Genomic DNA, 14,608 nt, shown 5'->3' on the forward strand with positions numbered 1-14,608 from the left:
AAAGCTCCCTGTCCCTTGTCAGTGCAAGATAAGGGAACAAAAGCCACAACTCGTTGATTCAGTGGCACTTACTGGGTACTCCGTGTTCTTGCAAATCAGGCCTCTCTTGTTTAGAAGAAGGATGGTCTAGTGCTTAAGGTGCAGCTGGAGACTCTGGTTCAATTGCTTGTTCTGCCCCATACCTCCTGTGTGATGTTGGGCATGTCGCTTATCCCTGCTGTTCCTCCTCTATAAAAGAGGGTTATTAATATTTCCTGTCTCACAGAGGTGTTGTGCGAATAAACATATTAAAGATAGTGACGGAGCAGTAGCTAACTCTTTCTAGGCTATAGCAATCAGCAGGGATCATCATGGAGAAGCTGAGGAGCTTAACTGTGTCACCTACATTTGAAGAGATTGCTGGTTATCTTAACAGTTTATGCCATTGATTGTCTTTCAGAACCAGCAGGCGAAAATAGCCCAGCTGTATCTGCCACTGGTTTCACTGCTCTTAGAGAATATCCAGCGAGTGGCTGGCCGGGACACCCTATACTCCTGCACGGCCATGTCTAATTCTGTGAGTAACACTACGTGCACTGAGGATTGGCAGTTCTCTTCCTCAGGATTTCTAGCTCAACTAGAGCGGCCACCATCCACTTGCCCGTTTTCCCTTCTTCACTGGGCACCAAAGATCCACCTCACTCTCCCCTTGTCTCAGGGCCTATCGAGGCGCCCCCATTCACCACCATACATGACAGAGTAGGGCTTCTTCCTAGCTTAAGCACTCGCTGCCAGACCCAGCCTCCTTGAAATAGGTTTATTTGTCTGAACATAAGCACACTCCACACACAAACAGTACCTCGGCTCGCCCTTCGTCCTAGTGTTTCACAGCCTTCCCTCCCAGGGATCTGTGGTAATCCTGCTCTTTCAGCCTCACAGCCAGTTCTCTGTTCTCAGCCACCTTTGCTTCCCTTCTGGAACACTGGCCCCAGAGCTACCTTCTTGGGCACCTGGTCTCTTGTTCCAGGAACCCACCATCAGCGTTAGCTCCACTCCCCTGCCCCAGCCACTCTTCCTCCTCTTGGCCTCTGGCAGGCCTTTCTAGTTCCAGGGGTAGCCCTGCCCCCTTGAATTGGCTCCATTGGACCTGATCTTCCCGCGGGGACCAACCCCTGGTTCTGTTAGCTCTGTCACCCTACCTGAAGTTTTTAGTATGTACTGCCGGTAGCCTGCTCAGTTTTGCTTTATAAACAAATAACTGTGTTCTCTTTTCCATAGCCCAGTTTGATCTTGCTTGTTTCATTCATTTCACATTCCTTTTCTACTCTGACGTAAATCTCTCTGCACTGCTAGATGAGATTGCTTTGCCCTTTCATTTATAACACATTCTTTTGAGATCTACCCTATGTAAGTGTCATTATTTGAGGAAAGTGGGTTGTCGTAATGTGTTAATGTAAACCCAGGTCCCACTCTCACACAAATGTGGATTTACAATGGGAGTTGCATATTTATATCTGAGCTTGGCCCCAAAGTGAGCTCAGCCTTGCAAATTGTCCCTGCCCATTTATTCAGGGCAAGTAAATTTTTTAGACTGACAAGTAAAATATCAAATTTTTAGAGCTGGTCAACATTTCAATAGAAATCTTGGGGAGAAAAAATTTTTACAAAACATTTGTAAAAATGCTTCACTATTCCTTGAACAACTCTGCTAGTGTATTCATCCTCATCCTGGCAGAAGTGAGTGAGGAGATTTTTTTTTTCTTTTTAGTCATACTAAATATTTTTCATCCCAAATTTGCAACGCTGATCTAGGTGGTAGTTGCTGTTATACTCTGACACCGCTTTTCCGTCACATGTATCTCCTGTTGTTTTGCAGGCATCAAGAGATGAGTTTTTATGTAATTTTACATCCCCTTCAAACAGATCAAGTCTGATTGTGGAGAAAGATACAGGTAAATGAGTTATTTAAAGTGTAATTAAAGTATCACTAGAGCAAACTAAAAACAGCTGGTAGAACCAAACAGCACTTTCCTTGTATTATTCCAAATGCATAGCAAGAGAAGGAAGGAGGCAGGAGAACAATACACCAAATGTGGACTGTCCTCTTAATCTTCAATGGGCCAGAGTTTTAAAAATGGCAGAAGTCTGCTCCCTTCCTTGCCCAGCACAATAGTATGCCCACCCTTTGTGAGGGAATTTGTGTCCTTAAGGTTACAAGGGCTAGATTCGGCCATGCTTCGACTGAGTAGCTCTGTTGAAATCAGTAGCCAGGGTAGTCGGAGATGTGAGTGCAGCTCCTGGACGCATACCCACCCTAAATTCAGTCTAGTTAGCACAGCTAAAAGCAGCAGTGAAGAAGTGGTGACACGGGCTTCAGCACAGGCAGACAATGTGTGTGTTTCTATGCTTAGGGTCCCAGCGGGTTTGTACAGCCCTCCTTGAAGGCCTGAAGTATTGCCAAGCCTTCACATGCCCTTTTCAGCTGTTCTAGTGAGATTAGCGCTAGTGCAGGTCTGCCTCTCGGGTTGCAGTGTAGACCTACCCACAGTGGCCTAAGCATCAATATCGGAACCAATGAGATTACTCATTCCAAAGGGTGATTATTGCTACGTGGAAACTTTCCTTAAATATTTATAAAGGACTTTGCTCTTGGGGGAAGCCCTGAGACATATTTGAAGAATAGATTTCCCTCATTACGCTCAGGAGATAGGTGGCCTGCCAAACTCTGCCGTCCTCCTTCCCCAGGTCAGTTCAGTGGGAGCTGAGAAAGGGCTGGCAGAACTAATCCATTGTTAATATTCAACAGTTATCAAATCAATTGTCAAAAGGCAGAACCTGACACCCTTACTCACAGTGAAATCAGTGGGACTGCCAGTGGAATAATGTGTTACTCAGTGCGAGTAATTGGAACAGAATCTGGGCCAGAACATAGAATCATAGAATATTAGGCTTGGAAGAGACCTCATTATTGAACTACTATTCTGTTAAACAACCTCTTAAAGTTTTGTACGTCTTTGTCTAAACTCTGCATGTCCCTATCAGTTCTTTCTGGATTGATCGTTGCTCCAGCAGTACTTGTACGCTTGCCATTTGTTCTCTGCAAGTCATGTACCCATCTCTTCAGGCATCTTTCATGAAGCCCCTTCCCAGTGGTATGTAGTCACTAACTGTGCCTTCGTGGGTTTGTTCTTTTTCCTTAGGCTGTGGTACAGCACTTCCGAACGGCCACAGTATGAAAAGAGAGGACTCGAAAGGATCTCTGAGTTCAGAAGGGGCAACGGGTTCTCCTGATCAGTACAACACCGGGGAAAATGTAATGCATGTGGGATGGCAGAAAGCAATGGCACATTTGGGCTGTTCAAAAAAAAAAATCACCATGTTGATCATTCTCTTGCAAACCAGTTTTAAAGCAAACAGAAAATTATAGTTGTGTTTTATAGAGGTCAGACTAGATAATCTAATTATGCCTTAATCTATTGATCTAAAACACTGTGAATGATTTATAGAAGGTCAAAGTCAGAATTCATAGAGAATATTTCTACTCCTGTATGCACATGTGCTGTGACTGACACATACGCACACAGATCCCCATTGATTTCCATGGGTCACTGCATGTTTGACAAAGGCCTGGTGAGTTCTCTAGGTGGACTGAAAGCAGAGCACCATGGTTTTTGTCTGCCAGTGCTCGTCACTTTCAGGGGAGAAGACGCGGAGAGGACACAGCTGTAGGAAAAGCAGCTCTGTTTGAAAAGCTTCGCAGGAAATAACGTTGGTCAAATGACCCAGGGAAGAATCTGGCCCCAAATTTTAAGAATGCAAGTTCCCTGCCTGAGCCCAAGTTGTGTGCACAGAGACTGGGGATTTGCCCCGGCTTTCCTGTGACCAGCAGGCATTTGCACATGTAACTGGGGCAGATGCAGAATTGCTGCATACTCTTTTAAAAACGTTGGCCTCTGTGACTAAAAAGGCAACAGGAGCGAGCTCTCGGAGCTGCCACTGGTTCTGCCAGTGCATCCTCAGAAGGGAGTCTGCAGAGCTTCTCGGTGGGAGAGGCGGGGCCTGGTGAAGGTCCAGTATCCCCACCAAGAGCCCTGAAGTCCCAGTTCTGCCAAGTGCTTGAGCATTGAACCATTCCTATTCAGCCAAGTGTTACGCATGTGCATAAGTCCCATTGGAGAGAACATCCAACTCTGCTTTGCAGCAAGTAGGGTTGGTTTTAGTACAATTCTTGTCAAGGGACCCTGGTTAGCTGCGAGTCCTCCTCTAAGTAGTAGAAGGTTTGTTTTTCAGAGTACCCAAAAAATAGTTCTCTGTTAATAGACATGATGTACCAGGGTTCAGTTTTACAGCAACAGAGGTGCAGGTCTTTAGAGCTGCATGGTGTAGTATGTGCACTGTTCTCCGATGCCATCTGTGCGCCTCCTGTTTTCCAGCATTGAGTGGCGTGTGGATTTAATAAGTAGAATTTGGCACATACAAACAGCACGATGCTCATTCCATGTGTGCAGTGACTCATGCCCCTGGCCTGTTCCAGATAAATCAGAAACTAAAAATGTCTGTCTATTCTGTATGACCCTGGGGCCCAGCTAAAAAAAACAAACCAAAAAAAACCTGTCTGGGGCTTCAGCCAGAACTGACCAGCCCAGGGAGCCAAGAGGGTGCGTGCGGTTTCATTCTGCTTGCTCCATGGCGGAGATCGTTTATTCCGCATTCCCCTTCTGTGAGCCGAGACCCTGGCAAGTGCCAGTTCCTGCCCGATCTCACAGTGGCTTGGGTGACATGGGAACATCCCGCCCCAACACACAGATTTCAGCCACCAGCATATTTCACCTAAGCCATCAGTTAGCCATCATGTGGAAGCAGCCTCGGATTGGGGGCAGCCTAGGCTCCGTTCAAAGCAGGGACCTGGCTCTCTGTGCTTCAGGATGGTTTTCTAACACGTATCTTTGTGGTGGTTAGAGCCGGAGAAGTTCCACGAGGAGTAACGTGTCCCATCACAGTAGGCTGGACCAGTATGAGATCAGGAGTCTCCTAATGTGCTACCTCTACGTCATTAAAATGGTCTCTGAAGGTTAGTGATGCTCACCATACTGTGTGATTAGGGAGATGGGTCTGGTCCCCACCACAGCCCGTGTGCCATGGTGTGTAGCAGCCGTAAAGGCGAGGAGATCTCCCCCAGGACAGGAATAATGCGGGGCCACCAGAAGCAGTGATACACTTCCTCACCTGACAGGCCCTAGTGTGAGGGGCAGGAGAGGGCACCCCAGTGCTGCAAGGACCATGGAGAGGCTTCTGGGAGTTAGACGCCCTCTTGTTCCCCACCCCAGGCTGTGCCAGTCAGACACCAGCATGGGCCCAGGGTCTGGTAAAGCACCATTGCTCAGGTGGTCTCTATACCATATATTGCAGCAGGGTGTGTTGGGGCATCACAGAAGTGGGGGTGCCGGTTGTGTGCCCTCGGTTTTCATTGTGTTACCAGAAATGTACAGTAAGTGAACTCATTTCTGGGGGGAGGGCTGCACCTCCCCTCGCTAAGCCCAGCCGTCTCCCACAGTCAGCTGGGGCTGCCAAGGCCTAAGACTGGAATCAAGGGCTGCGAACCCCGGCCCTTCCCACACTGCTGAGTTGAGGGGGAGCGAAGGGATCCCAGCTGGAGCCTGGTGAGGTAGAGGAGCTCCCATCACAGGAAAGAGGGCGAGCCCACAGGTACCACGTCCATCACTAGGGGTCAGGCGGATCCCGGCCTTGCTCAGCTATGTCTTATTTCATCATTTTCAAAAATGTGTTAGTGGGAAAGGGGAGCATCTGACCCTGTCTGCTTAGGGGCTGTTCCCCTCCGTGGCTGGAAACACCTCCACTGGAGCTCCCTGCACCATTTCATTGGATGAGCAGGCTTGGCAAAGGCTTCCAGGGAGGTGAAGAATCAAATGGCCAGTATGAAAAGACACATGCTTGTGTGGCTGCAAAGAGAGATTTCCACGGGCCAGTGGTCACAGGCTGATTTAGCCTGCAAAGACCCTCTGTGACGGTCTTAAATGTTATATATTCTTAGTGGGTTTGTTTCATTTTCAGATACACTTCTCACCTATTGGAACAAAATATCCCCCCCTGAGCTGATAAACGTCCTCGTACTTCTGGAGTAAGTATCAGGAGACTGTATCTATGCTTCGAATTGCACGTGAGACGTTTGTTATATAACATACGTAGGTAAAATGAAACCATCCCTCCATGCACTTTACACGGTACATGCTGCTCCGTTCCACACAAGATGCAGCCTACTAGGAGGTAGAAAAGTAGTTTGTATAATATTGCTTCACATGAGGAATGATCTAGGGTCAGCCATTGCAGACTGTAGGGTAACAGCCCCAGAGGAGCAGTATTAGATACCTGAGGCCGGGCTGGCAAGCTGACAGTGATTGGCACTGATTCTGTGCAAAGAGCGTTCCATTGCATAACTGGAGAAGGTGATCACATCAAGGCTCTGGAAATACCAGCGCAGTCTCACTTTCTATTGTGTCTGGCAGCACAGGTGGGGGAGTAGATAGGAGTGTGTTTGGGGGGGCTGAGGGCCTACACACTGAGCACAGAGTTAAAATACAGACACCCAAACCCACACACCCAGACGTGTACGGGTTAAAGTCAAACAGCTCAGTCTCCTTCCTGACATTTACAATGTTTTTCTTTCTAGAGTCTGTTTGTTCCACTTCAGATACGCGGGGAAGAGAAATATAGCCAGGTATTGTACTCCTTTTGCTAGCGGTTTCTTCCTGCACGCCACCTGCCCCATGGAGACTACATGAGAATGAACAGGGGAGCACTCGGATCCAGTGCGGGGAGAGGGAGCTGTTGGGGAGCCCTGCTCACCCCAGCCAGGGAGAGGAAGTGGGGAGCTCCCTTCTGGTTTTAACAGAGGAGGGAAGCTACACTTCTCTCAGTTCTCTCTCTTTTCCTCCGGCTCAGCAGAGGGCAACTTCAGCTCTCGCTGGTAAAGCTCAACTTCCTAGCCCTTTCTCTGACCCAGCCAGCCCTTCACTGAGATATATTTGTATAGCTTTCTGCTAGCGTGAAGCCGCAAGTGGTGGGTCTCAGTTCACAAGTCTGGCTCGGGGCCTGATTCTCAGAGGTGCTGCAAAGCAGCCCCTGCGTTGCTGGCTATGCTAGAGTTTGAGGGACAGACCCGCCGCTGGGGCTAATTGGTATAGTGTTCTGTTGGGCCAGCCATGGACAGGCTGGCCTTGCAGTTTTTTGTTGCCTGCTCCAGGTACCACATTAAGCCCTGCTTGGTATTGGCATGAGCTTGACAAGCAGTTTGGACTTGGGTCTCCCTGCTTCACGCTCCAGTGGTAATGATGCCAGCCCAGTGCCATAGGCCCATCCTAGTCTGCATCTTGGGTTCTCCTTTCAGGGTTCACGATGCCTGGCTAACAAAGCATGTCGGAGTTGACAGGAAATCGCAGACAATGCCTGCCCTTCGCAGCAGAGCTGGCGTGATGCAGGCCCGGTTGCAGCACTTGAGCAGCTTGGAAAGTTCATTTACACTCAATCACAGTATGTACAGAGACGGGGCTGGTAACGTCATTTTATCAATGACTCTGTTGCCACTTGTGACGACACTTGTCTTTGGGTGCATCAGGCTGCTTGGCTTTGCATCTTTACCCTGGTCTCCTCTCTTCCCTGCAGCCCCTTGAACTGTGGGGCATGGTGGGGCTTCATGCCAAAGGGTGTGTTAAAAATCACCCCCGTTTCGTCTGTAGATTGAATTTTCCTCTTCCAATCTCACTTCCAGTTCCTGGTTGCCGGTAGGGACAGATGGTGCTCTGGTGTTAGTGAGAGAGCAGAGCAGACAGGAATGCTGCATCCTGTATGGTGTTCACCCCGTGCAGATTCCCAGCATGAGGCCAATACCAACGGGGCTTCAGTGGGATTTAAGTGGGGGTATAGGCCTTGTATTGGCCCTTCTTCCCGTGGGTGAATGTCACCCCTCCCCCATGAGAGAGCCTGCCCCACTTCTGCTCCAGGAATCCAGCTTGGAGAGGACAGCTGATGGATGAGGATGTCATGTTGCATCTGATTTGGGGGCCAAGGGAAGTGGCAAGTGGCCACTCACAAGCTTCCCTCTGTGTGGTGACGCTGCTGCCCTTGTCTGCCGTGGGTAAGGAGAGTATCTGCTGCACTGAGGTCTCAGGAGAGCTGGAGTTATAACCCCGTGTATGCCCCAGCGCCACACTTGCACATTGTTCTGGAGGATTCCATCACTTTTCTTTACTTCCTGCTCCCAGATGCTGGCACCTCCGAAGCAGACATTGTGCACCAGGCCTTACTGGAAGGCAATACGGCTACAGAAGTTTCCTTAACGGTCCTGGACACCATTGCTTTCTTCACCCAGTGTTTCAGGGTGAGCATTGAAATCACCATTGTCCTTTGGTATATTGCAGACCCCCAAAACAGTGTCGATTTGCAAACCCTGCATTAGACTGAATGCTCTCCCGTGTTCATGTGCTTTTCCTCTGTGCTCACTGTCATAAAGATGTACCACACGGAAGTATAGTGCAAAAAAAGAAAACCCGAGCTGACTCTTAGTCATTTATACTTTTATTGACAGAGTTAGTTCAATAAAATAAGTAAGTGTATCCTGCTAGTAGGCATGTTTAGGAATTCAAACAAATAGTAAAAGCCAAAAACTCTCAGACAGTATTGCCCGTGCTTTGTGTAGTTAGTCAAATGAGAGCACCTACTTCTCTGGGGCCAGATCCCAGCCTGTGTAAAAAATACTACACAACTGTAACAGGGTGTCTGTGATATAAGCTTGTTATGTTTTTAAGAGCTGCGGTGAGAGAGGTAACAGATAAGTGGCTCAGCTTTTGAAGTTACTTCTGCAAATGTGGTAATATCGTTTGACTTTTTATCTAGTGTAGAAAATAAAATCTCTGACCAAATAATATAGCTCTGGGGTGACTTCCCATTTTTCTACCATTGTTTGTCTATTTATTTACCCAAGTCGCTGTAGAACTATTATTTGTCTGGCTTAAGAAATGGTATGTTCTGTTATGCATGGGTATCCTAGTCACTTACAGTTCTTCTTTGAGTGCTTGCTCATGTCAATTCCATTCTAGGTGTGCACGCGCCCATGTGCGCTGCCATTGAAGATTTTTGCCGTAGTGGCATCTGTAGGGTCAGCGGTGGCGCCCTCTTGAATGCTGCGCTCAGGTGTTGGTATATTAGGCGCCACCGACCCTACACCCTCTCGATTCTTTCTTACTGCCCGTGGTGGTTAGTCGGAGCACCTTTCCCTTGTCTAGCAAGGGTTAGCAGGTCTTCTACTTCAGTGACCTGTGTCCAAATGATCTTGTTGGGTAGCAGAAAGCTCTCCACCAGAGTGACCTACCTGGCCAAGTGGAAAAAGTTCACATGCTGGACCTTGGACCAGGGTATCCGGGCCTCGCAGGCCTCGCTGCAGGTGATCCTGGATTATCTTCTGCACCTCAAGCTCTGGGGGTTGTCCCTGTCTTCAGTCAAAGTCCACTTGGCAGCTATTTTGGCTTTCCACCCTCTGCTCTAGGGCAGGTCAGTCTTTGCTCATGACATGATGGTTTTTGAAAGGTCTGGAGAGTCTCTACCTGCACGTCAGAGATCTCGTCCCTTCCCTTGGACCTCAACCTTGTGCTGTCACGGCTCACAGGTCCCACCCTTCAAACCTCTGGCTTCCTGCTCTCTTCTTCTTCTCTCCTGGAAGGTTTTGTTCCTGGTTGCGACAACATCTTCCTGCAGGGCCTCTGAGATCAGAGTGCTTACTTCTGAGCCACCCAATATGGTGCTCTACCATATTGGCTGGCCACATCCAGCATTCCTGCCCAAGGTAGTTTCACAGTTTCATATCGGCCAGGACATATTCTTACCTGCCATCTTTCTGAAGCCTCATACATTGGAAGAGGAGCGCAAGTTGCATGCCATGAACGTCAGGAGGGCACTTTGCCTTCTACATCAATGATACTAAGCTATTTCACAAGTCAACGTTGTTCATTGTGGTGGCAGACAGGATGAAAGGCACTTGGCCCAAGTGCTGATTCAGGATATCTGCGTGGCCGCTGCCTGGTTGTCCATCCACACCTTTACATCTTATTACATGCTTACCCAGCAAGCTTGAGAGGATGCTGGCTTTGGCAGAGCCGTGCTGCAAGCTGCAAGACCGTGAACTCCGAGCCCGCCTCCGTAGAAACTGCTTATGAGTCACCTAGAATGGAATTGACATGAGCAAGCACTCGAAGAAGAAAAAACGGTTACCTAACTTCTGTAACTGTTGTTCTTCGAGATGTGTTGCTCATGTCCATTCCATTACCCGCCCTCCTGCCCCTCTGTTGGAGTTTCCAGCAAGAAGGAACTGAGAGGATGTAGGGCTGGTGGTGTCTGATATACCAACGGATGAGCACAGCACTCCAGAGGGCGCAACGACCTACCCTATGGATACCACTAAGGCAAAAATCTCTGACGGCCGCGCATGTGGGTGTGCGCACACCTAGAATGGAATGGACATGAGCAACACATCTCGAGGAATAACCATTACGAAAGGTAGGGAACTGGTTTTTTGAGGCACACATGCTGGGTATTTCTGCAGAATGAATTCTCTCCTTGCTTTCTAGAACCAACTCTTAAACAACGACGGCCATAATCCACTCATGAAAAAGGTTTTTGATATTCATCTTGCCTTTCTCAAAAACGGGCAGTCAGAAGCAGCTCTGAAGCATGTCTTCGCTTCCCTGAGAGCTTTCATTAGCAAGGTAGGTGCAGAGGTGATGCATGAGGCGGTTCTGTGCCCCCAAACCTTTAAACTGTGCTCCTGCCCCTACTCACAGTTACAAGATATCTCTGGGTAGGTGGGACAGCTTTAAAGGTTCCAGTTAGAATTTATACAGGCAGTGTGGGGGACGGATGGACGGACAGCCCTAGCCTAACTTTCACTGCCGGCCTGCGCTGCTTGGAGGTAATGGATCAGCAGGGCCAGACGAAGTTGTCTAACTTTAAACAGCAGTCAGCAATGTACTGACACTCATCACGGCTGGGTAAAATACCAGGGGACATCATCAGGAGCTAAAGAGGCTGTCTTGACTCTGACTGTGCACAAGTGTGACTCTGAAGTCAGTCCATTGACCGCCGAGGTTTTCCCTGGATCCTGTAAGAGCTCAGTATCAGTCCCACCAAAATGTTGCTCTTCCTTGAAGCATTTGTGCCAACAGGCAGCGTTAAAACGAATTAGCCGCTGGGGTGGGACTAGCACTCAGGACCTGCTGCATCTATGGGAGGTAGCAACGCACTCACTTTCTCCGGCAGTTTTTTCAACATTCCAATAGTTCCATTTTGCCCAAGGTTGTGTTTGAACACAGCAACTTCCTCCCTTCCCAGCCAATTGTTGTGCAGTTCAAACGAACAGGCAAATCCACACCTGCCCTGCTGGATCTCCTTATGAAATTCCAAGACCCTGAGCTCCCAGAGACTTACCCCGGAGCGAAGGCCTTATGCCCATGGGTTCCAGAGCAAAGTGAAAACTACGGTGGGCCAAGTTCCCTGCTGGTGTCCATGAGGGCAACTCGTTGACTTCAGTGGAGTCTTGACCATCTACAGCTGCCCTGAATTTGGCTAATATATTTTCAAAGACTTGCAATATTATTTTAGTGAAGTTTTCTCATTTCCCCTGCGATATGTTGCTTCTGTAAAATGAGATACAGACCCAGTAGATAGTATCTGCAAGGAAGTGTTTTCTCTGCTAGCTGTAACCGCACGGGTTCCAAGCATCCTTGTCCTACCTGTTAGACTTAATTTAAAGGTCATTTCTAACTGCAGAGTGACTCTAAAGTGGCCAGGGCAATTGTCTCTAAAAGGCAGGTACAAGGTTGGCTTTTCTGTTTGCAAACTTGTTATGGGATCTGAAAGTCCCAGCATGCTGATTTTGGTTCGCACACCATCACCAGTAACTGTGTTCCCACTACGGTGTATTCTGGTTGTAGCTCTGATGCAACTTGTGTGCGTATGTTATCTCCTACTTTAACACATCTCCTTTAACGCAGAGATAATGGTAATGAAGCAGGAAAGAGCCTCCTGTCATGGTGAGTTTTTAAAGGTAGTAGTTAGGGAAAAAATCTTTTTAATTCCCCCACACACACTACATACATTTTATCGCTTGTTGTCTCAAAAGTCTTCCCTTCTGTACTAAACTCAAATTGGCAACACAACCGGGAAGAGACATAGAACAGAACTGGCACAAGATAACTGAGTTCACACTGTGCTTAGTTGTTTAAAAAAAAAGAGGAAGAAAAAGCTGTTTCTTTCGTTAGTGGAAACTCAATAAAAATCAATTATTCATAATTATTTATGCTCTTGGTTGCTGCCAGCCCCAAGTTGCTGGGGAGAATGCTGACATAAAACATACATCTCCTATTCGGGAGTGGTCCCAGAATGAAGGATTATGAAGGAAATGTGTATTTTTAAGGGGCTAATTCACTTGATCCACATCAGGCTTGATACTCTGCTATGTCCCAGCGGAGGTGAGAGTGGGGATAAGGGGAGCTGGTTTCAAATCCCTAATCTTTGTCCACTGGCCTTGCTGCAACTTGAAGCTGCAGGGGAGCAGCTTTAACTTTTGTCACTGGCAAAGGTCCCTGAGAACTTCCTGCCAGTGGAATCAGGAGTAGCAGAGCCCTGCTTCACCATGCCCAAGCTCTGTCTCACCCCTCTGGCCTGGCATGCTTCCTCCCTCTCCTTATGCCAGGTGGGGCCTGGCACAGGAGGCTTTTCCCACTGCACACGGGAAATTCTCTGGCTTCTTTAAGGGCACCTTGGGCTACTGGTCTATTCAGGCCCAGCATGGAAATACTTTCTCCATGGATGTTGCTCAGATGTCCCTTTGGTCCCTCTGTGGGGCATCAGGGATGCCGTGGGCTGTGTGCTGCAAGGCAGAACCCCACTGGACCCAAAGCATGCTGAGCTGGGGGCCCCTCGGCACTTCTTCAGCACTTCCAGATACAAGGATCTAGATGACCCTCTGCCACCGGGCACTCAGAACTCATTGGGGCGGCACCTCTGAAGTCAGTGGATCTAGGACAATTTACACCCACTGAGGATCTGCCCCATAGATGGGAACAGCCAAGTTCCCCCCCTTTTGGGGAGAATGGCTTCTCTTTGTCTGGGTAAGAGCTGCCTTCCCACAGCTGACACATTCAGGGAGTGGCTGAGGAGTATTATAGACATGGAAAAGAATCTCTGAACTTTCTGTGGCAGCCAAAGACTACACATTCCTGCAAGTCTCAAGGTTGTGTGTGGAATCGGACCAGAAACAATACCTAATATAAATACATCACCCACAAATCGGCCAACTGTTGACTAAACTTGATCATAGGGGAGCTGCCTAGTAGAAATGCTTGAACTGTGGTTGATCTCCTGCTTTTGCTAGTGGAAGAGGGCAATGCTACAGTAAGCAGCGGTTAATCTTTAATCCGATGAAGTGGGTTTTAGCCCACAAAAGCTTATGCTCAGATAAATTTGTTAGTCTCTAAGGTGCCACAAGGACTCCCAATCTTTAATCAGTCGTTTCTTGTGTACACACTTTGTTAGCTCCTTACTATTTGTTTTCTTTTTCCCAATTTTTTTCCTTAAAATGTTTATTTTGGCCAAAGACAATGAACGTAAGGCTTATCTGCTGTCTCACTCGCTATAAGCTGCTAGAATTACTATTTGTATTGCCAGCTCAACTAAGAGACCTGCCCCAGGCATAGGAGGAGATCAGAGCTCCCCTACCAATGGTTCAGTCTGTCCCTAGCATGATCTTTCGGCTGTTGACTCTTCTTTGACAGATAATACCGTGATGCAGTCACAGTCCCTGGTGGTGCTGAGATTACCATTTACTTAATCAAATCGAAAAATAAACCAAACAGCCTCCTGTAGGCTGAGCAAGTTGCTCAGAAATCATGTGGTGGCAGAAAGCCTAGAGCTCCACAGTGGCATCCCCACAGTTCATTTCCTTATAGACATTTTTAAAATGTCTGCCCAATATTCTGGCCCCTGAATACAACCTTTAACGACTCTCACAAGTCCCCATCCCCTCAGCAAATTACTCCGCTCAGATCCACCCGCACAGCGCAGGGTGCCCCCTCCTCCTCTGCTAGGAAGAGCTAGAGAAGAGACGACGCCGTGGCATTCCCCTGAATTGGGGTGAGATGGGGCATTTGGCTCGCTAAGCTTAGCTGAAGTGGCCGAGGCCTCAGGTGGTGGTGGGTGGCAACTCAGGGTGCATCTACATAACAGCCGGGCAGGTGCAACACAACGCAGGTAGATGGACACGCACTAGCTCGGTAGAAGTAGCACTGTGGCTGTAGTGGCATGGGTGGTGGGTCAGGCTACCCACCCAAGTACAGCCTGGCATGACTCTTGGGGAGTGGACTCAGATGGTTAGCCCGGGCTGCTGCAGCCGCCCTGGGAATCACACTGCCCAGCTGCTGCATAGACGCACCCTCGCTGGGCGAGACTCCTGACACCTTGTCACCTAGTACTGCAGCGTTTAACATCTCTGTGGTGTCTGGGGGAACGACGCTCCCGAGAGCACGGCTACGCTGCAGTGAAAACCATTCAGCCCCGAGTCTCA

At 48.5% G+C, this 14,608-nt stretch overlaps 1 protein-coding gene across 9 annotated transcripts in view; it reads left to right on the forward strand.

Annotated features, from left to right (window-relative positions):
* DOCK11 (dedicator of cytokinesis 11) overlaps window positions 1-14,608 on the forward strand; it is a 122,551-nt gene that overhangs the window by 73,730 nt on the left and 34,213 nt on the right. For all 9 annotated transcript variants that reach the window (XM_050964877.1, XM_050964880.1, XM_050964883.1 and 6 more), the window contains 9 exons: window positions 440-556; window positions 1,856-1,931; window positions 3,180-3,292; window positions 4,939-5,050; window positions 6,052-6,118; window positions 6,668-6,715; window positions 7,385-7,527; window positions 8,259-8,374; window positions 10,617-10,754. In XM_050964877.1, the coding sequence (XP_050820834.1) occupies window positions 440-556; window positions 1,856-1,931; window positions 3,180-3,292; window positions 4,939-5,050; window positions 6,052-6,118; window positions 6,668-6,715; window positions 7,385-7,527; window positions 8,259-8,374; window positions 10,617-10,754 (930 nt within the window). The remainder of the gene's footprint in view (window positions 1-439; window positions 557-1,855; window positions 1,932-3,179; window positions 3,293-4,938; window positions 5,051-6,051; window positions 6,119-6,667; window positions 6,716-7,384; window positions 7,528-8,258; window positions 8,375-10,616; window positions 10,755-14,608) is intronic.

The sequence above is a fragment of the Gopherus flavomarginatus genome, chromosome 8, assembly GCF_025201925.1.
Source record: "Gopherus flavomarginatus isolate rGopFla2 chromosome 8, rGopFla2.mat.asm, whole genome shotgun sequence".
In the NCBI taxonomy this organism is placed as follows: Eukaryota; Metazoa; Chordata; order Testudines; family Testudinidae; genus Gopherus; species Gopherus flavomarginatus.